General features: G+C 49.7%; 1 protein-coding gene and 1 non-coding gene across 2 annotated transcripts; both read left to right on the top strand.

Moving 5' to 3' along the window:
- LOC113886164 (tumor necrosis factor receptor superfamily member 26-like) lies at window positions 1-25,288 on the top strand. Its single transcript, XM_027532158.1, has 9 exons — window positions 1-104; window positions 7,970-8,057; window positions 8,772-8,900; window positions 10,527-10,641; window positions 12,090-12,166; window positions 19,783-19,926; window positions 20,434-20,459; window positions 21,225-21,480; window positions 24,971-25,288. Exons 1-8 carry the CDS (start codon window positions 60-62, stop codon window positions 21,456-21,458), a joined length of 858 nt encoding a protein of 285 aa, XP_027387959.1. The 5' UTR covers window positions 1-59; the 3' UTR covers window positions 21,459-21,480; window positions 24,971-25,288.
- Window positions 12,617-12,723, top strand: LOC113886603. Its single transcript, XR_003509489.1, has one exon. It is a non-coding gene; the product is annotated as a U6 spliceosomal RNA (small nuclear RNA).
- Window positions 25,289-26,759: the final 1,471 nt, after the last annotated feature.

Genomic DNA, 26,759 nt, shown 5'->3' with positions numbered 1-26,759 from the left:
GAGGGGGCAGTGCCCACGTCTGCCTTGAATTGGTCGCGCACTGCCTCGGCAGCGCCACAATGCCCGGGATGCGCGCTGTGTTCTTGTGCCGGATCCTGATTGAGGTGGGACGGCAATGGCGGGGCCCGGGGCCTGCGCTGCGGGGCTCGGGGTGGGGAGACCCGGGGGTGCGGGGAGGACGGTGTGCCGGGGCGCGCGCCCAAGTGAGGCTGGCACCGGCAGGGGGACCCTAGAGGAAAAACTTGGACGAAGCGTGAGTTTCCTCATAAAGGAAACCCAATACCCAGCGGGGAATCTTCCCCATCCTGAGCCCCATGCGGGGTCCAGCCTGCTGCACCCCCTCTGCCTGCCGGGGAGCGCTGCGGGGGCTGGCGGAGAAAGGGCGGGGTGGGGGCCGGCGAATGGGCGCGGGGCGGTGGGGCGACGAACGGCGCACAGGAGACCGGCGGAGATGGGAACGGGGGAGCTGGAGGAGAAGGGGGCGGCGCGGGGAGGGGAGCCCGGCGGAGATGAGCGCGCGGGTGCGGTGGGGTGAGGAGGTGGGGTGAGGAGGTGGGGTGAGGAGGTGGGGTGAGGAGGTGGGGTGAGGAGGCGGGGGCGGGCGGCGGTGAGACAGCGGAAACTGACCGCACCTTGCCTGCCAGCCGCGGCCTCAGCACTGCACGCGGTCCAAGTCGTTTTAAGTTTTAAAAGCTCACGCTGACTTCATTGTGCTTTGGCCCCAGGGAGGATGCTTCGGTGCCTTTTCTTCTGCCTCTTGGCCAGGCATAAATCTTTCTTGGTGAAGTATCTGTTTTAATCTTTTGCTCATTAAGTTTTTTTTTTTTCTTCTGATTTTTCAGTTTTAAGTATTCTTCACGTGCTTTGGATATAAATCTTTGATCAGATAGACCCTTTTAGAAGGTTTTGTCCAAATTTGTGGCTGGTCTTGTCATTCTCCTAACCGTATCTTTTGTAGAAATTTTCTGTTTTGATGAAATCCAGTTGATCACTTTGTCCCTCGGTGACTGTGCGTTTAGCCTCCTGTTTTCTCCTAGGTTTTCTCCCAGCAGTTCTTATAGTGATATCTTTTATTTTTAAAATTTTTATTTTATTTTTGGTTGTGCTCCCCCTTGTGGCTCAGCTGGTAAAGAATCTGCCTGCAAGGTGGGAGACCTGGGTTTGATTCTTGAGTTGGGAAGGTCCCCTGGAGAAGGGAAAGACTACCCACTCCAGTATTCTGACCTGGAGAATTCCATGGGCTGTATAGTCCATGGGGTCGCATCACTGACTCAATGAACATGAATTTGAGCAAGCTCCAGGAGATGGTGAAGGACAGGGAAGCCTGGCGTGCTGCAGTCCATGGGGTCACAGAGAGTCGGGCCTGACTGAGCAACCGAACAATAACAGCAAGGGTCTAGCTGCATTTTTTTTGCATGCAGATGTCTAGTTTTCTCAATACCGTTTCTTCGAAAGACTGTTCTTTCCCCATGAAATGGTCTTGGTGCTCTTGTCAAAAATCACTTGACCACATACGTGAGGGCTTGTTTTGGACTCTGTTCTATTCCAGATATTTGTCTTATGCAAGTTCCTAAATGGAAACCCACTCCAATATCCTTGCCTGGTAAATCCCATGGACAAAGGAGCCTGGTAGGCTGCAGTCCATGGGGGCGCGGAGTCGAACATGACTTAGCAACTAGACAACTGTTTTGATCATTGTATCTTTGCAGTAAGTTTCAAAATCAGGAAGTGTAAGTTCTCTAACTTTGTTGCTCTTTTTTTTTTTTTTCAAAACCCTTTTGGCTATTCTGCGTCCCTTGAGACTCCATATGAATTTCTGTGTGAATTTTCCTTTGTGCAAAAAACATTCATTGGGATTTTGAAAGGGATTCTGTTGAATCTTTCAATCACTTGGCATGGTACTGACGTCTTCACAGTGCTGAGTCTTCCAGCCAATGAACACGGGGTGTCCTTATACTTGCTATGTTTTCTTTAAGGACTATTTATACTTGTCTGTGTACATCTTTCACCTTGCTTCTATTCATTTTTCACCGTTGTATGTATTTTGATGCTATTCTTTCCGTTGCTCACTTCAGTGCATTGAAGTGCATTTAATTTCTTGTGTTGGTTTTGTTCCCTGTAATTTTGCTAAATTTATTTTTGATTGCTAACAATTTTTTAATGTCACAAAATGACATATTTATGTTCTGTGCATAAAACATAGACAAATAATTGCTTTATACATTTGCCTTTAAAATGTGTAGGAAAGTGGGGCTTCCCAGGTGTCTCAGTGGTAAAGAATCTGCCTGCCAGTGCCAGAGATGCAAGAGACTTGGGTTCGATCCCTGGGTCAGGAAGAACCCTTGGAGGAGGAAACTGCAACCCACTCCAGTATTCTTGTCTGGAAATACCAAGGGCAGAGGAGCCTGGTGGGCTTCAGTTCATAGGGTTGCAGAGAGTTGGGCATGCACATACAGCAAGGAATGATGAGGGTCACCAAAAAAAATAATTGTGTGGGAAATAAACGTTGAGTTACACAGCAATATTATAACACTGCCTTTTATAATGTCTGTGCATTTACCCTTTTTCTTTTCGTGTGGCCTTGAGTTACTGTGTAATGTCCTTTTGTTTCAACCAGACTGACTTTAGCATTTCTTCCAGGGCAGGCTGCATATCCGCAAACTCCCAGTATTGCTGGATACAGAATTCCAGGGAACAATATTTTTGTTTGTTTGTTTTAGCATCTTGAATGTATCAAGCATATTGCCATCTTGAAGCCGTGGTTTCTGATGGGACATCTAGTAATCTGATTGAGGATTCCTATCATTTATCTTGCTGATTTCAAAATTTTCTTTGTCTTTGGACAGTTTGATTATACGTCTCAATGTGACTCTCTTTGAATGCATCCTACTGAGAGTTTGATTGGCCTCTTAGATTTATATCCTGTATCGAATGTAGGCTGTTTTAGGCCGTCATTCCTTCTAATAATGTCTCTGCCCCCATTTTCTCCCTCCCTCCTCCACCGGGGCCTCACAGCTCGTGTGTTGGCTCCCCTGACGGGGGGCTGTAGGTACTCTAAGTGGTGTTTGGTGTTTTGAATCTTTTTTCCTTTCGGTTATCAAATGTCTTGCCTTAATGTTCTCTGACTCTGTCTTTGCCTGCTCACATATCCTTTCGAATCCCTCTAGTGAATTGCCCGTTTCAGTTGCTGCACTGTTTCACTCGAGGTTTTCCTGGTAACTTCCTTTTCCGCTTCCTCTGTTTTTGTTGATCTCCTTATTTTGTTCATGTATTGTTCTGCTGACTTTCTCCCTGTTCCTTTGGCTCCTTAAGTATGTTTAAGACAGTTTTAGAGTTTTGTTTAGTAACTCTGCCCTCTGGTCTTGCTCAGGAATGGCTTCTATGGGGTTTGTTTTTTCCTTCGAGCAGGCCGTGCTTTCCTGCTTCTTTGAGTACCTTGTGATGCTTTTGATGAAAATGGGAGGGGGCGGGGAACTGGTGCTGGTGGGTCTGCAGACCACCTTCAGATTTTTCCCAGTGAAGTCCTCGAGTAGAGTTGAGTCTTGCCTAAGCCTCTCTTTATCCTTTTTAATTTAACTTTAAAAAAGCAGCTTTCTTGACAAATAATGCACATATCAGGGCTTCCCTGGCGACACCTGTTCGATCCCTGATCTAGGAAGGTTCCACATGCCACAGGAAAGCTAAGCCTGAGTGCCACATTACTGAGCCCACGCTCTAGAGCCTGTGCTCTGCAATGAGAGACGCCGCTGCAGCGGGACGACCATGCGATGCTGCGGGACGACCATGCGCTGCAGCCAGAGAGCAGCCACCATGGGCAGCGACCAGAGAAAGCCCACGTGCTGCGGGGAGAACCCAACGCAGCCCCAAATAACTAACGAAATAAAACGCACACGTCATACAATTTCACCCCTTTAAATACTTTTTTTTTTTTTTTACTATTTTCATGATCTGTGTAACCATCACCACCGTCTATTTTAGAACATTTTTCCCCTCAAAGAAATCCCTTTTTTTTAATCAACCTCTGTCTCCCCATTTTGTTTCCCTGGTGGCTCAGAAGGTGAAGAATCCGCCTGCAGTGAGGGAAACCTCAGTTCGATCCCTGGGTTGGGAAGATCCCCTGGAGAAGGGCTTGGCAACCCTCTCCAGTATTCTTGCCTGGAAATCCCATGGACAGAGGAGCCTGGCGGGCTACAGTCCTTGGGGTCGCAAAGAGTCCAGCACGACTGAGCGACTGACCACATCTCCCCATCTCCCCTCCGCCCTAAGCAACCACTAACCTACTCTTTGTCCCTAGTTTCCCGATTCTAAATGGTTCACATGAATGAAATCACATAATACACGAGCTTTATGACTGACTTCTTTTACTTGGCATGAGATTTTCAAGAGTCATTCATGTTTTTCAAGGCTCATCCATAGTATTCCATTGTATGGATTTATCCCATTTTGTGTAACTTTTAAACAAATCTGTAGGTAGAACTGTAGATGAAAAGAAACTGCTGTATCCATTTCTTCCCCTGTACGTAATGGTCCGCTCCCCCTCGCTGGCAGTTCCAGCAGTTTCGGTCGTTGTTCAGGCGCTAAGTCGTGTCCAAGTCTTTGCAACCCCGCGGACTGCAGCACACGAGGCTTCCCCTGTCCTTCACTATCTCCCGGAGTTTGCTCAAACTCATGGCCACTGAGTCAGTGATGCCATCCAACCATCTCATCCTCTGTCGTCCCCTTCTCCTCCATCTTTCCCAGCATCAGGGTCTTTTCCAGTGAATCAGCCCTTGCTGTCCGGTGGCCAAAGTACTGGATCTTCAGCTTCAACAACAGTCCTTCCAAAGGGTAGTCAGGGTTGATTTCCTTTAGGATTGACTGGTTTCTCTCTTTTGTCCAAGGGCCTCTCAAGAGTCATCTCCAGCCCCACAGCGTGACAGCGTCAGTTCTTCGTTATGGTCCAAGTCTCACATCCATTTGTTTGTCCTCCACCCTGAGAGTAACAGGCATAGATTATTTATCTCTTAAAAATTTCAAAATAATTGGTTTATCCTCTGAAGCAGTCCGAAGTATATTTCTTCAGAAAGTAAAATTTCACTTTTGTGAGAACCTTCGTCTTGACACACTCCTCATCTTGATTGCGTTTCTTCGCATCCTGTCCTAACTGCCTTTGGGCTGTTTATTCCTCTCTCTCTCTCTCTCTTTTCTTTCCCAGCCTGTGGGATTAGTTCCCCTACTAGGGTCAGACTCCCCTCGCCCGCATTGGCAGCTCAACTCTTAGCCTGGGAGTGCCGAGGAAGTCCTGTCTCTGACTCCCTTGACCTGTCGCTGTTGCCGGGTCATTACTGCAGAGTCTACCTCGGCAGGAGAATTTGCGTGACCAAGCTGGTGAGAGGCTCCACCGGCTCGTTTAACGGTGCGTCCTTACCGAAAGCACCCTCTGTTCAGTTGCTCGTTGCATGAGTTGAATTTTTCAAAAGATGAATGAGCTCATATTTAACCTCCCTGGAACTAGCTCTTTATTCTGTAGCCTTAGCACGGTCAAACGGCACGGACCGATCGTATAATAGCGTGTTTCTCAATTGGGGTTCATCTCATGGCTTCTCATTTACAGTGAACATACTGCCCCGGTGGTGGTGTGCTGTGCTCTAGCGGCTTAGTTCAGGTGGTGGTCGCCAGGCTTCTTCGCTGTGAGGTCACTGTCTTCCCTGTGTTGTTACTAAGTATCTTATGTGGAGTTGCTTTGAAATCATGCAACTATTCTTTCCTCTCATACTTTCATTTATGAATGTTAGCATTTATTGATGATTCTTGCCTGAGAGAAGAATCATCGTTTACTTTTTTTGTAAAGTAGATTTTCTTCTTTATTTTATTTATTTTTTATTATTTTTAAAATTTACAATATTGTATTGGTTTTGCCATATATCAACATGAATCCGCCACAGGTATACGTGTGTTCCGCATCCTGAACCCTCCTCCCTCCTCCCTCCCCGTACCATCCCTCTGGGTCGTCCCAGTGCACCAGCCCCAAGCATCCAGTATCGTGCATCGAACCTGGACTGGCAACTCGTTTCATATATGATAAAAAGCTATCCAAATACTTTTTCTCTGTGACTTTTTGCTTCATTTTTACTAAGGTGAAAAATAAATCAGAAAAAAAAATACAAATAGAGTCTTTGCCATTGGGGGCAAAAAAAAAAAAATGGATCTGGGAAGACAGGGCATAAGGGAAGCAGAAGTCGGAAAAGAAAGGGAGAAAAGAAATCACACAGAGAAAATGTGATATCAGGAACAGAAAAGGAGATGGTAGAAATTGACTGAGAGTACGAAGCCAGTGCATATAAATAGGCTAAACTCATTTATGAATTATCAGGATGAATTAGAAAAGTCTAGCGATGCGGCGTTGTTCAGAGTTATACCTAAGAGACAGTCTTACAGCAGAAACACAGCGTCCTGCAGTGCAGGCGGACAGACAGAGGTATGAGCCAGGCGTATTCTCACTCACAGCCTTGTCACAGTCAGATTGGAGAGCGTGCAGGCTAGAAAGCGTCCACGACTCAGTGACCAGAGGGAGAAGCCTCAGAGGAAATAACCGCGGATCCTGCATTCTACTCCTCCCCTGTGATAGGATCGCTCTAGTACAGAATTAACCACACTGACCACACCTGGAAAGGAGACCGCGGTCCAGGCCCTGTGAGCCTCTGTCAGCACATTTTCACCAACCTGTCAATATATAATCTTGCTTTACGTGTGTCTCTGTTTAAAGACATCTGATTTAATATATACTTAATTCACTAACTGGGAACTCACAGCCAGTGGCACTGTATGGGCTGCCTGTACAAAGTTTAAGATGCCTTTTGTCTACATATGTAGACACATCCAGCCTTCTGTCCTTCAGAACACCAGGTGAGACTGGCCAGGAGACCTTGCTTTTCTTTCCTTTTTGCCAAGCCACACGGCATGCTTGATCTTAGTTCCTCGGCCAGGGATAGTACATGCGCCCCCCCTGTGGTGGAAACGCAAAGTCTTAACCGTTGGCCCCTAGGGGACCATTTTAAACGTCAAAATCACCAACCAAAGACATGAAAACCAGGTGCAGAAATTCTGCAGTTTACACTGAGAGCTGGCAGAGGAAGGCAGCAGCGCCTGAACTGGACCTGTGTTTCCAGGATGTGTTGAGGACAGACTCTTGCCCTTCTGTGCACGTCCAGGAAGGCATCAGGGGTCTTGACGTTGGGGTAACGAACACATTTCAGCATGTAGGCACGTTCAAAAACACAGAATTCAGCAAACAATTGAGGCTCAACTGTCCTAGAGAAACAGACGTGAAACCGTATGTAAACAGTAACACCTCAAAGTACAGAAAGCAAAGAATGACGTAATTACACGGTGAAGTCTAGAGCCCACAGACGTGGTACGAGAGCTTAGTATACCTCAAAGCCAGAAGTCGAGCAGGATAGGAAATCGGTGCAGATTTGCAGTTACTGGGACCTTGTGATCGATGGGCTCCGGTGTGTCCGCGCGTATGCACATTCATGGGCACAATGATGCACACATTCAGATACAGACGCTCAGATCCCCGTTCCCAACACAGACGGTCTCCTCGCTTGACAAACTCTTGTGCACCTGCTGAAAACATGAACTGTATGCTAGAAGAAGATCAAAGACTCACTAAATTCCAAAGGCTCACGACCACAAAAGGTCTACTTCTGACCAGGCACAGGGAATAGACGTTAGCCACAGAGGTATCAACAGATCCACACGCACCTGAGGATGAAAGAGCGTATTCCCCACACAACCCTGCTCCGTACTGCGAGTGGAGCAGCAGGGAGCCCGAGGAAAGTCCCCGGCCTGAGCCTGCCCGACGACGTCCCCTCCCTAGGGAGGCCGTACCCCGGGGGAGCTGACACTCCCTGCTCAGGGGTGTCGGTGTCTGCTCCCATCAGGAGCGGAGACATCTGAAATGCCCGTGTCCCCTCTCTCATTGAAGGTGGCTGTGGCAACAGGGGAGACCTCCTGTAACCCAGGTGAATATGAGGTTCCAGGCGACCTTTCCTGTAGCAGATTCTGCCCGGCTGGTGAGTCTGGGGTGATTTCCAGAGCTTTCCAGGGAAGACTTCTGCTTGGGAGAGGGGAGGTCGGGGACACGTTGAGCTGAGCTGGGGGCAGCCTGCGGGAAGAACCTGCCTGTCTGGGATGGGGGAGAGTCTGTCCTTGGCAGCCACCAGCACCCTGAACCCCGTCCAGACACACAGACACACGCCCATGTGATCAGTGAAGTCCCTCCCCAGCCTCCTCTGTCAGGGGCAGCTGGCCCGTCACCACGGGCATCCCGCCCCAACCCACACACACCTGCACACATGCCGTGCCTTCCAGGGGCCCGTGGTTCAGAGCCCAAGCACCTGGTACCTGGACCCGTAGCCCCATACCCTCCCCACACTCCCCAGCCCACCCACCTGTGCACACACTATACACGTTCATACGCACACATCTCTGCATTCTCACGCACTCCTGCAGGAACCACGTGTAGGGAGCAAAGTGAAGTCTTGTGACCTTGCTCCAGCGCCCACGCATTGCAGGGCATCGGTACAAGCTGGGGGGTGATGTGGGTCCCTGGTCTCTGGGACGGACACCTGTGGCCTGGGATCAGTCCAGCTGTTCCCAGGAGGCCGGGGTGGGTTGGGAGTACTGTGCGGGGGGTGTGGTCTCCAGGTGACTCGGGCCCTCCTCCAGCCAAGGCCTCAGAGACTGGGCGGGGTCCCCACCTGCCCTCCGTGTCCCCTCTCACGCAGGCTACTACGTAAGCAGACCCATAAACCAGGACCACCACATCGGAGCCTGCTCGCAGTGCGAGTCTGGAACTTTCAGAGCTCATCCCAACGAGCAGACACAATGCACGCCGTGTGCCCAGTGCAGAGAGGGTGAGTGGTGGCAGTCCCGCTCACGTGCCCTGTTTTGCCGGCCCATGGGAACCTCCCCAAGGGCAGTGAACGGTCCCAGAGGAGCGCGGTGGGAGCTGTCGTCAGGGAGCGCTTGTTGGTCACGATGCGGTGTGTGTTGCCTGAAGAAGCAGCTGCAAGTCATTAGGGTTTCAGACTTGCTGGGTATCAGTACGGTACACAGAAGTTCTTCTATCTCTGTGTATCGATGACATTGTTTAAATAGGTAATTTTCCAATTTATTTATCTTTAATTGGAGTGTAATTGCTTCGTAACGTTGCATTGGTTTCTGCTGCACAAAAACGTAAATCAGCTAAGTGTATGTTTATATCCCCTTCCTCTTCAGCCTCCCCGCCCCGACCCTTGAAATGTAATTTAAAAATACCCACTTGTGTTGGCAAAAAAAAAAGATTTTTGGAATAAATCTAGCAAAGCATGTATAAATATATATGTGAAAAAACTACCTTTAATGAAATATAAATACAGAGAGAAATACCACAATATCGGAAACCAGAAGGCTCAGCGTTTTGCTTTCTTGTGCTGTGGCCGTGCTGTGTGGCTTGCAACATCTTAGTTCCCGACCAGGAGTTGAACTTGGGCCGTGGAAGTGAAAGCTTCCTAACCACTGGACCAGCAGGGAACTCATTTGGTGTTGTGTAAGGATCAGTTTTTCCTGGAATGGTGCTTAGATTTTGTGCATTCCCAATGAAAATTTCCGTGTATCAGTGTATAAATCAATTCATCTTGCCATAGACTTTAAACTGATACGGTTTTATTTTTAAGAGGTAAAAATAAGAGACCTCCCTGGCGGTCCAGTGGTTAACAATCACCTGCTGATGCAGGGCACGCAGGTTCATCCCCTGCTTTTTGAAGATCACACATGCCACCGAGCAGCGACTCCCATGGGCCACAACCACTGTGCCCACGCACCCTAGAGCCCGTGCCCTGCAGGAAGAGAAGTCACCAGAGTGAGAAGCCACAACAGAGAGTAGCACCCGCTCGCCACAACTAGAGAGTGTGCACACAGCAGGCAGAGCCGCATGGCCAAAAACAAATGCATTAGAAAAAAAAGGTAAAAACATCCCAGCAGGAGTCGTCATGAACTTGCTGTCCTGACGCCTGCTGGAACAGCTTCCTTCTTGGAAGATGAAAAAACGAGATAGCACCCTAGCTGCCCCTTGTCTTTGACTCAGCAGAGACAGTGAGGCGGAGTGACATTCACGTGGGGGCAGAGAGTTGGCCCCGTGGAAACAGCTGCATAGACGTGAGGTGTGGGTGCAGCCCCAGGACCCAGCCCTTCGCAGGTAGAAGGGCGGAACCCTCCAGCGATGCTCGGAGAGACCGTGTTCCGTCCACACCGAGTAGGGCTGTTGTGACCTTCCTGGGGAAACGAGTGGACACGTTGATTTGGGGTGTGTCTGAGCAGGTGGCCCTCTGCCTCCAGCCCAGATTGCCGGGGCACCCACAGCTCCTCCGCAGACACCCAGACGGCAGGGGTGAGGTCTGGAGGTGGGTGCACGTGCTGAGCCTTTGACTGAACCTGGACGTGGCCGGGGGGCAGGACAGAGTCCAGGCCCCGGTGACTGACCCTCGGCCCGCCTCCAGCAGATCAGGAAGTGGTGAAACACTGCTCCGCCACCAGCGACCGGGAGTGCCAGTGCAAGCAGGGCAAGTTCTACTGCGACTCCGTGGACTGCAGAGAGAGCTGCTTCCGGTGTACAAGGTGCCACCTAGCGGTGGGAGCCGGCCAACAGGCCCGGGCGGGGGTTCTCTTCTCCATTCACCTGTTTGGTTTTGGGTCACTCACTCAGCCACCCGCTGGCCGGAGCCTCTGTTTTCCCATCTGTGTAATGGGGCTAATGGTAACACCAGCCCCAGTGAGGAGCCCTGAGGATTAAGGCAGACGAGTCACCCGGAAGTTTCCGTGTGGGGGTGAACTGGAGTCATTGCTCATCCATTTCTTCCTCCTCTCATTCACTCATTCGTGCGTGACTGTGAGCCCCGCTGTGGTCTGTGGGGTCGTATTGCAGGCCTGGGCCCCAGCAGTGGTGGAGAGCCCCCAACACGTATGCAGTGATGGGCTCACGAGGGACAGAGAGGCTGCAGGAGACAGGGCCCTAGAGCGGAGGCAGGGAGGGCGGGACGCAGGGTGGAGCCGCAGGACGTCCAGGGGGAGGCGCTGTAGGCAGGGGGCGCCCCCCAGGCTCCGGGCCCGGGTGGGATGGCCAGTGCGTGTTTTCTGCCCCTGATGTTACAAATCACCTCGACCGGGAGGCTTTTGAAAAACAAGAAGAATGTATTCTTTCACAGTTCTGGAGACCGGAAGTCGGAAATCGAGGTGTCAGCAGGGCCAGGCTCCCTCCATAGGCTCTCGGGAGGAATCTCGCGCTTCCTCAGCTTTGCCGGCACTCCTTGGCGCTCCTCGGCTTGTGGACGCATCGCTTCCGTCTCTGCTTCCGCCTTCCGGGGATGTTCTCCCGTGTGCTCTGCCTCAGCATCTTCACATGGCCTTCTCTCTGTCTGCATGCATCTTCCCTCTTGTGAGGACGCTGCTCACTGACTGAGGCCCGCCCTGATCCGGTGTGACCTCCTCTTAAAGGATTACATCTGCAGAGACCCTGTTTCCACATCAGGTTGCATTCTGTGGTTTCCGGTGGGCTTAGATTTGGGGCAGACTTTGAGGAAGACACTCACAGTGGTAAAGCCACTTGTAAAATCACCTGCATTTGTAGATTCTTAAATACAACCCCGGCCAGCTTGCGCTGTTGGCTGAGGAACCTGCCAAGTTCAAAGGAAGGACTGCCCCCAGGTCTGGGTTGGTCAGCTCTGGCTTGTCCCCTTCTCCACGAGCTTTCTCTCAGGCTGCTTTCCCTCCCGGTAGAGGTACGGCCACGTCAGGACCAGTCCCCGTGGCCACACACAGCTCTATCGGGGACAGAGACGGGGGCACTCCCCCATCTATCAGAGATTCCTAAGTTTTCTTCTCATTGATCCAGTGTGGGCCAGATAGCCCGGCACATGCCGGACACTGGTGACCTGAAACCTCATGGGCCTGCTGAGGAGGTTGGGTTGGTCCTTCTAACCCCTGACCGGTGGGGTGGTGAGTAAGATTCTTTGGGTCGGCCCGAGCGAGGGGAAAGGATGCTCACAGTTTCTTTGTCCTTCTCTCAGGTGTGAAGGAGACAGTGCCGTCCTTCAGCCCTGCAATACCACAAGCAATGCCATCTGTGCCATAAATCCACAGTCAGGTAAGGCGCTGATTCCATCTCTTAAATTCATAAAGGCCAAAGATTGAGGCTCTGGGGGTCCCAAAGCCCCTGTTGTCACAACTCATCTCTGCTGCTGTAATGAAAGAAGCCAGAGGCTGTGATCAGAGGTGCTTGGCTACATGTCAGGAAACTTTATTTGTAAAAGTGGGCTGTGGGCCATGGGTCATCGTTCATAGACTCCTGTGTTGAGTAAACAGAATCCTTGTGGACAAGTTATGGCTTCCCTGTCCTTGTCCCATGAGTTCTGGCTGTGTGGGCTCAGTGTGAGCCCACCAGGCTGACCAGGTAGCAGGCGGAAGGGACTGACCGCCCTGTGAGACCTGTCCTTCCTGACATCCCAACACCTGGCCATGTTCCTGCTTGGCGGGACCTCAGATGGGACTTAGGAATGTGAGTTCAGTGCACGCCCCCAACAGAATTGATGCTCCAGTGCTCGCTTCGGCAGCACATATACTAAAATTGGAACGATACAGAGAAGATTAGCATGGCCCCTGCGCAAGGATGACATGCAAATTCGTGAAGCGTTCCATATTTAAAAAAAAAAAAAAAAAAGAATTGATGCTCCACTACTGAGTATCTGTGTAAATCTGTGCAAGACTATTTTCCTTTTCTTTTTTTAAATTGAAGTCTTGGTGATTTACATTGGTGCAAAGTGGTTCTGTTACACACACACAGATATGTACATGTGTGTGTATGCTAAGTCACTTCAGTTGTGTCTGACTCTTTGTGAGCACATGGACTGCAGCTTGAAGGCCACTCTGTCCATGGGATTCTCCCAGGCAAGAATATTGGAGTCGGTTGTCATGCCCTCCTCCAGGGGATCTTCCAAACCAAGGGATTGAACCCATGTCTCTTATCTCTCCGACACTGGCAGGCAGGTTCTTTACCACCTACTTCCTCATAGCTCAGTTGGTAAAGAATCCACCTGCAATGCAGGAGACCTCGGTTCCATTCCTGGGTCAGGAAGATCCACTGGAGAAGGGAAAGGCTACCGACTCCAGTATTCTGGCCTAGAGAATTCCGTGGACTTTATAGTCCATAGGTGGACACAACTGAGTGACTTTGGCTCACTCAGCTCCACCTGGGAAGCGCCATAAATATATGTATACACATATATAGTCAAAGCTGTGGTTTTCCTAATAGTCATGTATGGATGTGAAAGTTGGACCATAAAGAAGGCTGAGCCCAAGAATTGATGCTTTTGAACTGTGGTGTTGGAGAAGACTCTTGAGAGTCCCCTGGTCTGCAAGGAGATCAAACCAGTCAATCCTAAAGGAAATCAGTCCTGAATATTCATTGGAAGGACTGATGTTGAAGCTGAAGCCCCAATACTTTGGCCACCTAATGAGAAGACCTGACTCCTTGGAAAAGACCCTGATGCTGGGAAAGATTGAGGGCAGGAGAATAAGGGGAGGACAGAGGACGAGATGGCTGAATGGCATCGCCGACTCGATGGACGCGAGTTTGAGCAAGTTGCAGGAGATGGTGAAGGACAGGGAAGCCTGGCGTGCTGCAGTCCACAGGTCTGAAGAGTTGGACACGACTGAGCGACTGAACGACAACAACGAATACACACATATTCTTTTTCATATCCCTTTCCATTGTGGTTATTATCACAGGATACTAAATGTAGTTCCTTGTGCTATACAGTGAGACCTTGTTGTTTTTCTGTTTTGTGTGCGGTGGTGTGTATCTGTTCATCTCTAACTCCTAATTTATCCTTCTCTCACCACCACTTCTTTGGTAACCATAGTTTGTTTTTGAAGTCTGTGGGTCTGCCTTTGTTTCCAAAGTCAGCTCATTTGTGTCACAGTTTAGATCCTTGGATAAGTGATCTCACGGGGTGTTGTCTGTCTCGCTGACATCACTTTGTGTGACCATCTCTGGGTTCATCCAGGTCTCTGCTGAAGTCTTGCCCATTTTTATATTGGCCGTCTGGGTTTTTATTTTCTCATTTTTGACGCTTATCTAGAAACACTGATAATTGTTTATAAACGTGGGACACAAGCTCTTTGTGCCGAGTATCTGGGCCTCTTGTGGACAAAGGTCCTTCATTTTAGCAACTCAGGTTTGTGGCTGTTTTCTGCCAGGGTTGGTGTTCCTCCTGTCCTGAGTGAGAAGCTTTGCTCAGCTGGAGAGGGTGTTCTGTCTCATGAGCTGCCGGAAGCTCCTCTTTATCACTTACAGGACCGCAGTGGTGTCCCTGTGGTGTGAGGGAGGCGTTTTTCCCGCTGCACACACGGACCACGCCGCGTCGTTCTTTGGATCCAGTCTTCCCCGCCCTGAGTGTTACTGGGTTGTCGTGAGCACCGCGGCCCCCGGGCGTCTCTCTGTTCCAGGGTCCGTGCCGCCTTCCTGCTGGCCTTCTCCTTGGGGCCGGAGTCCCCGTTGTCTCCTTCCCCAAGGTCATCAGGCCGTCCTTGGACTCAGCATAGACGTTTACATTTTAAAATAAGCTTCTTAATTTCCCTCGGATTTGAATAACCTAAAAGTGTTTGTTTTACTTTTTATTGGAGTACAGTTGAATTACCATATTGTGTTAGTCTCAGGGGCACACCAAAGTGAATCGGTTACACATATATCCACTCTTTTTTTTAAGATCATTTATTTAATTTTTTGGTTGTGCTGCGTCGTCTTTGCTGCACGCGGGCTTTCTCTGGTTGCAGAGAGCGGGGCTACTCTCTAGATGTGGAGTGCGGGCTTCTCATCGCCGTCGTGTCTCTTCTTGCCGAGCACAGGCTCTAGGGCACACGGGCTCAGAAGTTGTGCTACACGGGCTCAGTTGTCCCAGGGCGTGTGGGATCTTTCTACACGGGCTCAGTTGTCCCAGGGCGTGTGGGATCTTTCTACACGGGCTCAGTTGTCCCAGGGCGTGTGGGATCTTTCTACACGGGCTCAGTTATCCTAGGGCGTGTGGGATCTTCCTACACGGGCTCAGTTATCCCAGGGCGTGTGGGATCTTTCTACACGGGCTCAGTTGTCCCAGGGCGTGTGGGATCTTCCCGGACCAGGGATTGAACCTGTGTCCCATTCGTTTGCAGACTTAATTCTTATCCAGTGTACCACCAGGGAAATCCTGTATCCACTCTTTTATAGATTATTTTCCCACATAGATCATTACAGAGCACTGAGTAGAGTTCCTTGTGTTACACGGTAGGTCCTTATTAGTCATCTGTTGGATATATAGTAATGTGTATGTGTCATTCCCAATCTCCCAGTTTATCCCTGCCCGCTGGCCCCCCCGCAAACACACACACACACACACACACAGATACTGGTAACTAGCAGCTTCATTTTGCTTCTGTTTTGTAGATAAGTTCATCTATAACCATCTTTTAGATTTCACATACAGGTGATAACATATAATTGTCTTTCTCTTTCTTACTTACGTCACTCAGTATGACAATCTCTCTATCCATCCATGTTGTTGCAAATGGCATTATTTTGTTCTTGTTATGGCTGAGTAATATTCCATAGTATATATGTGCCACATCTTTGTTATCCATTCCTCGTTTGTTTTTATAACTTTTCATTTTATATTGGAGTATGCATGCGTGCATGCTCAGTTACTAAGTCATGGCTGATGCTTTGCGACCCCATGGACTGCAGTCCACCAAGCTCCTCTGTCCATGGGATTTCCCAGGCAAGAATACCGGAGTGGGTTGCCATTTCCTTCTCCCTGGGATCTTCCTGACTGAGGGATCGAACCCAGATCTCTTACTTTGGCAGGTGGATTCCTTACCTCTGTGTCACCTGGGAACCCATGTTGGAGTATAGCCGATTATCGTTTTCAGTTCAGTTCAGTTCAGTTGCTCAGTTGTGTCTGACTGTTTGCAGCCCCATGGACTGCATCACGCCAGGCTTCCCTGTCCATCACCAACTCCTGGAGCTTGCTCAAACTCATGTCCATTGAGTTGGCGATGCCATCCAACCATCTCATCCTCTGTTTTCCCCTTCTCCTGCTGCCTTCAGTCTTTTCCAGCATCAGGGTATTTTCTAAGGAGTCAGTTCTTCACATCAGGTGGCCAAAATTTTGGAGCATCAGTGTCAGCATCAGTCCTTCCAGTGACTCTTCAGGACTGATCTCCTTTAGGATGGACTGGTTGGGTCTCCTTGCAGCCCAAGGGACTCTCAGGAGGCTTCTCCAACACCACGGTTCAGAAGCATCAGTTCTTCAGTGCACAGCTTTGTTTATGGTCCAGCTCTCACGTCCAGACATGACTATTGGAAAAACCACAGCTTTGACTAGACGGGCCTGTTTTGACATTACAGTTTCAGGTGGACAGCAGAGGGACTCAGCTATACATATACATGTATCCATTCTCTCCCACTGGAGAAGGAATGGCATCCCACTCCAGTATCCTTGCCTGGAGAATTCTGTGGACAGAGGAGCCTGATGGGCTACAGTCCGTGGGGTCACAAAGAGTTGGACTGAGCGACTAACAGATTCTCTCCCAAAGTCCCCTCCCATCCAGGCTGCCTTGTAATACTGAGCACATTTCTCTGTGCTGTTCAGTAGGACCTGTTGGTTATCCATTTTAAATTATAGCAGCATATACATGTTGATCCCAAACTCCCTAACTGTCCCTTCTCTTCTGTCTTCCCCCACCACTAGCAACCATAAGTTCATCCTGCGAATCTGTTTGTGTTGTAAATAGGTTCATTTGTATCATTTCTTTTTAGATTCCATATGTAAGGGATGTCATACAATATTTCTCCTTCTCTGTCTGACTGACTTCACTCAGTGTGACAGTCTGTAGGTCCATCCAAATTCCTGTAAATAGCATTATTTTGTTCTTTGTAGTGGCTGAGTAATACTCCATTTTAAGTATGTACCCCGTTTTCTGTATGCATTCACCTGTTGATGGACATTGATGTTGCCTTCATGTCCAGGCTATTGTGAATAGTCATGCTATGAGCATTGGGGTGCATGCATCTTTTCAAATTAAGAGTTTTCTCTGGATATGTGCCCAGAAATGGGATTACTGGATCATATGAGAGTTCTGTTTATAGTTTTCTGAGGAACCTCTACACTCTTCTCCACAGTGGCTGCATCCGCGGATACACATTCCCAAGACGAGTGTAGACGGTTCCCACTTGTCCGTGCCCTCTGCTGCGTTTATTGTTTGTAGTTTTGATGATGACCGTTCTGAATGGTGTGAAATGATAGTTGATTGTAGTTTTGATTTTTATTTCTCTACTAAGTAGTGATGTCGAGCATCTTTTCAGGTACCTTTTAGCCATCTGTATGTCTTCCACAGAGAAATGTCTATTTAGATCTTCCACCCATTTTTTGATTGGTTTGTTTGGTTTTTTTTGGTGCAAACTGCATAAGCTACTTGTGTATTTTGGAGAGTAATCCCTTGTCTGTTACTTTCTTTGCAAATATTTTCTTTCATTCTGAAGGCTGTTTTTTCATTTTGCCTATAGTTTCCTTTGCTGTGAAAAGCTTGTAAGTTTAACTGGGTCCCATTTGTTTTTGTTTTTATTCAAGGAGGTGGATCAGAAAAGATCTTACTCTGAGGTTTATCAACGCCTCTTCTGCCTCTGTTTCCTATAAGGATTTCATCGCACTCAGCCTTACATTTCGGTCTTTATCCATTTTGAGTTTATTGCTGTGTACAGCGTTAGAGTGTTCTGCTCATTCTTTTGTGTTTACCTGTCCAGTTTTCCCTTCACCACTTTTTAAAGAGATTGTCTTTTCTCCATTGTGTATTTTTGCCTTTTTTGTCAGAGGTTAGGTGACCATAGGAAAAGGCAAAGGCACCCCACTCCAGTACTCTCGCCTGGAAAATCCCATGGATGGAGGAGCCTGGTGGGCTGCAGTCCATGGGGTCGCTAGGAGTCGGACACGACTGAGCGACTTCACTTTCACTTTTCACTTTCATGCACTGGAGAAGGAAATGGCAACCCACTCCAGTGTTCTTCCTGGAGAATCCCAGGGATGGGGGAGCCTGGTGGGCTGCCGTCTCTGGGGTCGCACAGAGTCGGACACGACTGAAGCGACTTAGCAGCAGCAGCAGGGAACCACAGGTGCTGGGTTTTCTCTGGACTTCCTGTGCTGCTCCATTAGCCTTTGTTTCCGTTTTTGTGTGAGTACCATACTGTTTTGATGACCGTAGCTTTGTAGTGTAGTCTAACTCAGGGACCTTATTCCTCCAGCTCCATTTTTCTTTCTCAAGATTGCTTTGGCAATTTGGAGTCTTTTGTGTTTCATACAAAGTGTAGAATTTCTTGTCCTGATTCTGTGAAAACTGCCATTGGTAATTTGATAGGGCTTGCATTGAATTTGTAGACTGCTTTGAGGAATACAGTCGTGTTCACAATGTTCAGTCTTCCAGTCCAAGAACATGGGATATCTCTCCATCTGTTTTTGTCATCTTCTGTTTCTTTCATCAGTATATTATAGTTTCCAGAGTATAGGTCTTTTGCCTCCTTAGGTAGGTTTATTCCTCGGTATTGTATGCTTTTTAATGTGGTGGTAAATGGGATTGTTTCCTTGATTTCTTTTTCTAATCTTTCATTGTAGGTGTGTTGGAATGCAAGAGATTTCAGTGTATTAATTTTGTATCCTGCACCTTTACCAGATTCATGGATGAGCTCCAGCAGTATTCTGTAGCATCTTTAGGGTTTTCTATGTATAGTGTCATGTGCTCTGCAAACAAGGACTGTTTCACCTCTTCTCCAGTTTGATTCCATTTATTTCTTTTTCTTCTCTGTTTGCTGTGGTGAGGCCTTCTAAGACGATGTTGAATATTAGCGGTGAGAGTGGGTACCCTTGTCTGTTCCTGATCTTAGAGGAAATCGTTCGTCTTTTCACAGTGAGTGTGATGTTTGCTGTGAGTTTGTTGCAATGACATTATCATCTTGAGGTAGGTTCCCTCTATAACCTGCAAACACTTTTAAAGGCTCTCTTAACAGCAGAACTAAGGCAGAATGAGGAAGGGCTACTCTGAGAATAAAGAAAAGCCTTTAAGCAGAGTGAGGGTGCTGCGTGGACGACTTGCTCCCTCCTGCTCGGTCCTTGGTGACAGACCACATCATCGCGGCCGAGCATTCCGAGCTCTGACGGGCCTGCACTGCACCCAGTGTCTGCGTGACCGCAGCTCCTGTGGGTGCTTGGAGCTCAGCAGGGTGAGGAGACACCCGAGTGCTCATGCCACGCATCTCCCCAGGGCGGGCCCTGCCCTGCCCCTTGGGCCAGCGCGGCCCAGCCTGGGTGCCGGGAAGACGGGCCATCTGCTCTCCCAGGCTCCTCCAGGCTCTGCCACCTGCTGGCCCAGGGGTGTACCTGCAGCTGCCCCCACTCTCCCCTGAGCCTCTTGCTGCCCTGCTGGCAGGTCAGATCTGCTGCTGCTTTGAGGGACCAGAGCGAGATACCCCACGGCCTCTGAGCCCAGGGTTCCGTGAGAGCAGGAAGGATGAGCCTGGCTGCCTCCCACTGGGGAGGTCCTGGCAACCGTCAGCGGCGGGGAAGGAGTGCGTGGTGGTTTGGAGCGCATCGGTGCTGCCCCCACTCCTGAGATAGCAGGTCACTTGGGTGAGGAAAGCGTGCCTGACCCTGTGACCATGTCCTCTGTTTTGCCTCCTTCCAGGAAACTCGGGGTCATCACTCGGCGCCTACCTGGGTGTGAGAGTGGAGGTTTACATTTTCATCATTTTCATCCTGGTCATCGTCCTCATCGTGCTCATCGTCATTGCTGCTGTGTATTATTTTGTTGTCTACCCTGGAAGAAAAGGTTGGTCCGAGTCGTGTTGACCTGGAGGAAGCTAGGTCAACAAGAGCATCAGGAGCTCAGAGAAGGGGTCTGGGGTCGGTGTTACTGAGCAGGAGCCTCTGGTATAAAATACAGATCAGTTCACATTCTAACGGGGCCTCACGTGTGTGTGAGCTCAGAGCCACCTGCTGTGTGCCTCCTGACACGCAAGGCTTGAGGCCAGAATCCCAGGTCAGCTGCTGGACACAGGGTGTCCTGGGCGCCCTGGGCCTGGAAGCAGAGAGAAACTGGTGCTTCTCCAGCCAAGGGGGTCCTGGGGGAGGCAGCCCTGCATGCTGGGGAGGCTTACCGAGTGAGTGCCCCTCCTGTTTTCCCAGCTGCACAGGTGTTCCAGTCAATTTCTTTTTTTGCTGTAACTGTAAATACACTTTCTTTATTGTAAATTTAAAGTACTTCCTCTCGCCCACAGATGTCACTATAATAGTTTATATGATTTGTTTTCATTTCTCTCTCCTTTTTGATCTGCAGGAAGTCGGGATAATCTAAGAGACTCTGTAAGTATTGCCCCGGGATTTGTCCAGGGGAGCCCCAGGAGACATCCCAGGTGGGCGGGACAGCCCCAGGCCTTCCCTCCTGCATCCACACCAGGCCTGTGCGGTGGAGTCTGGGCCCGGGGACATCTGTTCTGGATGACTTGAATTCTGCTAAGCAAAGGGGGCAGGGGGCGCCCTGTGGGTGCCTGGGGCTGCAGACAGACCCCGATAGAGGGGGACTTAGAACGTGCGGCCCTTAGGACCGTTCCCACAGCTCTGGAAGCCAGAAGTCTGAAACCACGGGTTGGCGGGGTGGTCCCCTGGGTGCCCTGGGGGAGGGTTCTTCCTTGCTGCTCCTCGTGGCGGCTGGCCGTGCCTGGCGCTCCTCGGTTGGTGGGTGATCGCTCTGCTTCCGGCCATCTTCCCTCGGCCTCGCCCGCTGTGAGCCTGTGTCTCTGAGTCTCTCCTTGTGAGGACACTGGTCTCGGAATGTAGGTCCCAGTCTTATGCAGTGGAACCTCAGCTTCACAGACGCTATTTCTACATAGGCCCTCTCACAAGTTCTAGGGGTGAGGATGTGAATGTATCTTTGGGGACCACCATCCAGCCCCCCACAGGTTGACCTGGGACCCCCAGAAGCTGGTGGCACAGAGGAACCTGACCTCCGGCAGTATTCCTTTCTAAAATTGCACACGCTCGCTTACCTGCCATTTATTCCCTAAAGTGGCTTGAGAAGGGCTTGGCCTGCAGGCTCCTGTCAACAGAAGGAATTTCTTTATCCTTTAGTCCCAAGGAATCAGCCAGTCCAGCGACCTTGAGAGGGGCCCACCAACCCCCAGTGAGGACATCAGCCTAGAGTCGGTGGGGAGCTCCGCCCTGCTGGTCTCCACGGGCCCTGGAGGTGCTGAGCTGCTGCAGGGGGCCAACGGAAGTGTAGCAGTGCCGGGGGAGCAGGAGAGCAGACCCGAATGCTCGAGACCACCGGGCCAGGCAGGGCCATCCACCTCCACTGATGGCTAGGAGCAGGTGCCCGGACTGTGCGGTGAGTGTGAACCAGGGCCCCGCCATGCGGCAGAGCGCTCTCTGAGGCAGGCCTGTATGGGGGGCTCCTGCCGAGTTCCCGCCTCAGTCTCCTGGGCTGCTGTAACCACCCCACACCCGGGCAGGGAGTGGGTGTTCAAACACAGATTGTAGTGTCTCATGGTCCTGCATGGGAATACCAGCCCGCCTGACCTGCCTCGTGAGAAACCTGTATGCAGCGCAAGAAGCACCAGTTAGAACTAGACAAGGAGCAACGAACTGTTTCAAAACTGGGAAAGAGATATGTGAAGGCTCTGTAGTCTCACCCTGCTTATTTAACTTCTGTGCAGAGTTTAACGTTATGCAGAATGCTGGACCGGATAAATCACAGGCTGAAATCAAGAATTCAGGGACAAATATCAACAACCTTAGATATGCAGATGATACCACTCTAATGGTAGACAGTGAAGAGGAACTAAAAAGCCTCTTGATGGCGGTGATAGAGGAGAGTGAAAGAGCTGGCTTAAAACTCAACATTCAGAAAACTAAGATCATGGCATCTGGTCTCACTTTGTGGCAAATAGAAGGGGAGACGAGGGAAACAGTGACAGACTTTATTTGCCTGAGCTCTAGTATCTCTGTGGACAGTGGCAGCAGCCACGAAATTAAAAGACGCTTGCTCCTTGGAAGAAAAGCAAACCTAGACAGCATGCTAAAAAGCAGACACATCACTTTGCCAACAAAGGTCAGTCTAGTAAAAGCTATGAATTTTCCAGTAGTTATGTACAGATATGAGAGTTGAACCATAAAAAGAAGACAGAGTTGGGAAGAATTCATGCTTTCGAACTGTGGTGCTGGAGAGGACTCTTTAGCGTCCCTTGAACAGCAAGGAGATCCAATCGGTCCATCCTAAAGGAAATCAACCTTGAATATTCATTGCAAGAACTGATGCTGAAGCCAAAACTCTAATACTTTGGCCACCTGATGTGAAGAACTGATTCATTGGAAAAGACCCTGATGCTGGGAAAGATTGAAGGCAGGAGGAGAAGGAGACGACAGAGGATGAGATGGCTGGATGGGATCACCGACGTGATGGACATGAGTTTGAGCAAGCTCCGGGAGTTGGTAAGGGACAGGGAAGCCTGGCTGCTGCAGTCCATGGTCTCAGGTCAAATAACAGGGAGAGAACACAGCCCCGCCCATCAACAGAAAATTGGATTAATGATTTACTGAGCACGGCCCCGCCCATCAGAACAAGACCCAGTTTCCCCTCAGTCAGTCTCTCTCATCAGGAAGCTTCCATAAGCCTCTTATCCTTCTCCATCAGAGGGCAGACAGACTGGAAACCACTATCACAGAAAACTAACCAATCTGATCGCATGGACCACAGCCTTGTCTAACTCAGTGACACTAGGAGCCATGCCGTGTACGGCCACCCAAGACGCATGGGTCATGGTGGAGAGTTCTGACAAAACATGGTCCACTGGAGAAGGGAATGGCAAACCACTTCAGTATTCTTTCCTTGTGAGCCCCATGAATAGTATGAAAAGGCAAAAAGATAGGACACTGAAAGATGAACTCCCCAGTTTGGTAGGGTGCCCAATATGCTACTGGAAATCAGTGGAGAAATAACTCCAGAAAGAGTGAAGAGACAGAGCCAAAGCAAAAACAACACCCAGTTGTGGATGTGCCTGGTGGTGGAAGTAAAGTCCGATGCTGTAAAGAGCCATATCGCACAGGAACCTGGGATGTTAGGTCCACGAATGAAGGCAGATTGGAAGTGGTCACACAGGAGATGGCAAGAGGGAACATCGACATTTTAGGAATCAGCGAACTAAAATGGCCTGGAATGGGTGAATGTAACTCAGATGACCATTATATCTACTACTGTGGGCAAGAATCCCTTAGAAGAAATGGAGTAGCCCTCATAGTCAACAAAAGAGTCTGAAATGCAGTACTTGGGTACAATCTGAAAAACAGCAGAATGACCTCTGTTCGTTTCCAAGGCAAATGTTCAATATCGCGGTAGTCCAAGTCTGTGCCGCGACCAGAAACGCTGACGAAGCTGAAGTTGGGCGGTTCTGTGAAGACATGCAAGACCTTGTAGAACTAACACCCCAAAAGATGTCCTTTTCATTTTAGGGGACTGGAATGCAAAAGTAGGAAGTCAAGAAACACCTGGGGTAACAGGCAAATTTGGCCTTGGAGTACAGAATGAAGCAGGACAAAGGCTAATAGAGTTTTGCCAAGAGAATGCACTGGTCATAGCAAACACCCTCTTCCAACAACACAAGAGAGGACTGGAGTGGAGTCCGTGAGTCGGGCACCCTTACGCATCGTCTCAGGGAGCCAGCCTGACCCCTTCTCCGATTCTCCAAGGGGCCTGACACAAATAAAATGCAGAAGTTGGGACCCCCAGCTGGTGTCCGTGGGGGACACTGGGAGGGTCAGGGTGGGCAGAATGCCACCGTTTGAGAAAGGAGAAGCTTAGGGAGCTTTCTTGTCTGAAGATCCACCTTTTCACATTCACCAGTGACACTGGAGCAACACTTATTTGTCAAATAGAACTTCTGTGGGGTTCATCAGGAAAAGGTAGATGTTGGTTTTATTTTATTATACATTTGTGGGGGGTTTTTTTAAGTTTTTTTTTTTTTTTTTTAGTGTGGACCGTTTCTAAAGTCTTTTGAATTTCTTACAATATTACTTCCGTTTTATGTTTTGACTTTTTGGCCACACGGTATGTGGGCTCTTAGTTCCCCATCAGATGTCGAACCTGCACCCCCTGCATTAAGAAGCCCCAACTGTTGGATCACCTGGGAAGTCACTACATTCTTGGTTTTAAGAAAAAACATGAGTCATGATCGCAATTCGTATCTAACTGCAGATTATCAGGTCCCCGTTGGCTGGGTTGCTGTGTGCTCACTGGCACAGGTTCCACAAGAGTCGAGATTTATCAAGCACTTACTTCCTGCCGGGTGCTTTTTATAATCTTATTCTCACAGCCCTGGGAGACTATGCCATCACACAGATTTAAAACATGACCACCCAAAGCTCAGAGAAGCTACGAAACTTGCCCGAGCTCTCACGACCTGACCTGGCCCAGCACGCACAGCAGGAGGCCTCCCCATCCCAAGCCCCTCAGCACATCTCTGGGTGGCAGGGCAGGGCAGATGCCCACATATGCTGCATCCGCAAGGCTTCTGACTTGCCTGAGTTTCCTTGGCTCCTTCTCCTAAGCTCACTGGCTCCAGTAATGAATGAGCAACGGACATGTAAGGAGACACGGCAGGTTGTAGCCAGACGGCCTCCTGGCCTCTTGGCTTGGTCCCTTCTTCAGGATCATCTGAGCTGGCACAAGGCCTCCCAGGTCATGGGCTGTGGTGTGCAGCCCAACGCCGAGCCCTTGGGGCAGGTGGAAACACCTCTAGGAGTACTCTCCCAGGGCAGAGTCACTGGGTACTCTTGTCTTCCAAGAATGTAAGCAAACTCTTCCTTTTTTTTTTTTTTTACAGCCATCAATAAGAACTTGTGTGCCGGAGCCAGCCTGCAAACTCCATCAGGTCCCGAGAATGTGCACAAAGCGGCTGAGAAAGAATACTACAGCAAAAGAATACTACAGCAAATATGGGGTCGAGAGGCTCAGACACGTCTCCACAAAGGGAAGTGGTCTGACCACGACTTTATTCAGCATCTTATATTTTACAGGAGAGCAAGAGAAAAACAAGACAGTTAATGTTTTTCTTGGTTGACCTATACATCTTATAAATGTCACAAGAAATTTTGTGCATGGGAATGGCACCCTGTTATTATTTCTTACACCAGATAACATATCCCTGTGCGTGAAAAGTTTGTCCAAAACTCCAGGTGTCTACAGTTAATAGTCGCCTAATCTCTGAGGTGGCGGGACAGAGAGCTATGTTTGCAAGCAAACCCGCAAAGACTGAGACAGCTTTCAGGGCTGTGTCCTTTAGATAAAGGACCCTGTTCTCATGGGCAGCTCCCCACACCTGTGCAATTTGTCATTACTTTGCAGAAGTTAACTGGAAGATATTTATGGGATTTACTGGATTTGAAGAAAATGACAACATCTGGAAAGACTCCTCAGGAGGAGGGATGGGCTGGCTAGGGAGGGTCATTTGTATGTTTTGTGGGTTTTTTTTTTTGCTACATGGCATAGCATGTGGGACCTTCGTTCCCCCTGCAGGGACTGAAACTACGTCCTGCAGTGGAGTGTGGGGTCTTCACCCCTGGACCACCAAGGAAACCCCTGTGGAGAGATGTCTCTAAACTCCTGGCTGCCTTCCATAAAATGCAGCTACAGATATGGTTGCAGAACGTTAGAAACAAATTGGTTGCTGGTAACACCTTAGGTAGACCTGCAGAGATGGCCCAGCAAACACTTTTTTGGCCCGAGGTTGTGACTATAGCCGGTATCCTGGATGGATGGGATCTGAGTTTCTTTCCCAGTTCTGAGCCCGTTGGAAACTTCATGAATCCCAGACGGAGCTGTGGCCCTTCTCCACACAGGTTCTCTATAACCTTCCGGTGGGGAGGTCAGCTCTGCATGTCATCAGAAGCGCTGCTCTGCCAGGGCAGGGTGGGTCGGGGGCACTGCTTGTGGTGTGACAGAGCTGGATCCCGGGGGCGGCTCACTGTACTGGGTGAGCGGCCATTGGGCTGAGGCCAGGACACTTTGGTGGTTGTGACAGAGCTGGATCCCGGGGGCGGCTCACTGTACTGGGTGAGCTCCCATTGGGCTGAGGCCAGGATCCCAGGGGCGGCTCACTGTACTGGGTGAGCGGCCATTGGGCTGAGGCCAGGACACTTTGGTGGTTGTGACAGAGCTGGATCCCAGGGGCGGCTCACGGTACTGGGTGAGCGGCCATTGGGCTGAGGCCAGGAGACTTTGGGGGTTGCCCCTCTGTCCCCGGCAAGTCCTTGGTCTCAGAGTCACGGTGACGTCTCCATGACCTAGGACAGGGCCTGGCATTGAGGAGGTGTCCATAGGTAGTAGGAGCAGTCGATGGCAGGCGGCCTGGCAGCCGCTCTGCACTCACAGATACTGGTCCACACCTGGCGCTGCAGGCAGGCTATCCCAGTCAAAGATGGACAGAAGACTCTCCTTAATACTCGGTGACAACCTATATGGGGAAAGAATTTGGACAGTAATGGATGCATGTATGTGTAACTACATCACTTACTTAGTGTGCTCAAGGACAGGCTGCAGAGCAGTAAGAACAACTCCCAGGGCACATGTATGTACATGGAGTATTCAGTTCAGTTCAGTCGCTCAGTCGTGTC

This window comes from Bos indicus x Bos taurus, chromosome 29 (assembly GCF_003369695.1).
Source record: "Bos indicus x Bos taurus breed Angus x Brahman F1 hybrid chromosome 29, Bos_hybrid_MaternalHap_v2.0, whole genome shotgun sequence".
Taxonomy (NCBI): Eukaryota; Metazoa; Chordata; class Mammalia; order Artiodactyla; family Bovidae; genus Bos; species Bos indicus x Bos taurus.
This window is presented reverse-complemented; position numbering and strand designations above follow the sequence as displayed.

Coding starts and splice junctions, on each gene's coding strand:
- LOC113886164 (XM_027532158.1), top strand. CDS start 60: ATGCCCGGGATGCGCGCTGTGTTCTTGTGCCGGATCCTGATTGAG. Junction 8,058..8,771: donor TAGCAGATTCTGCCCGGCTG/GTGAGTCTGGGG, acceptor CCTCTCACGCAG/GCTACTACGTAAGCAGACCC. Junction 10,642..12,089: donor AGCTGCTTCCGGTGTACAAG/GTGCCACCTAGC, acceptor TCCTTCTCTCAG/GTGTGAAGGAGACAGTGCCG.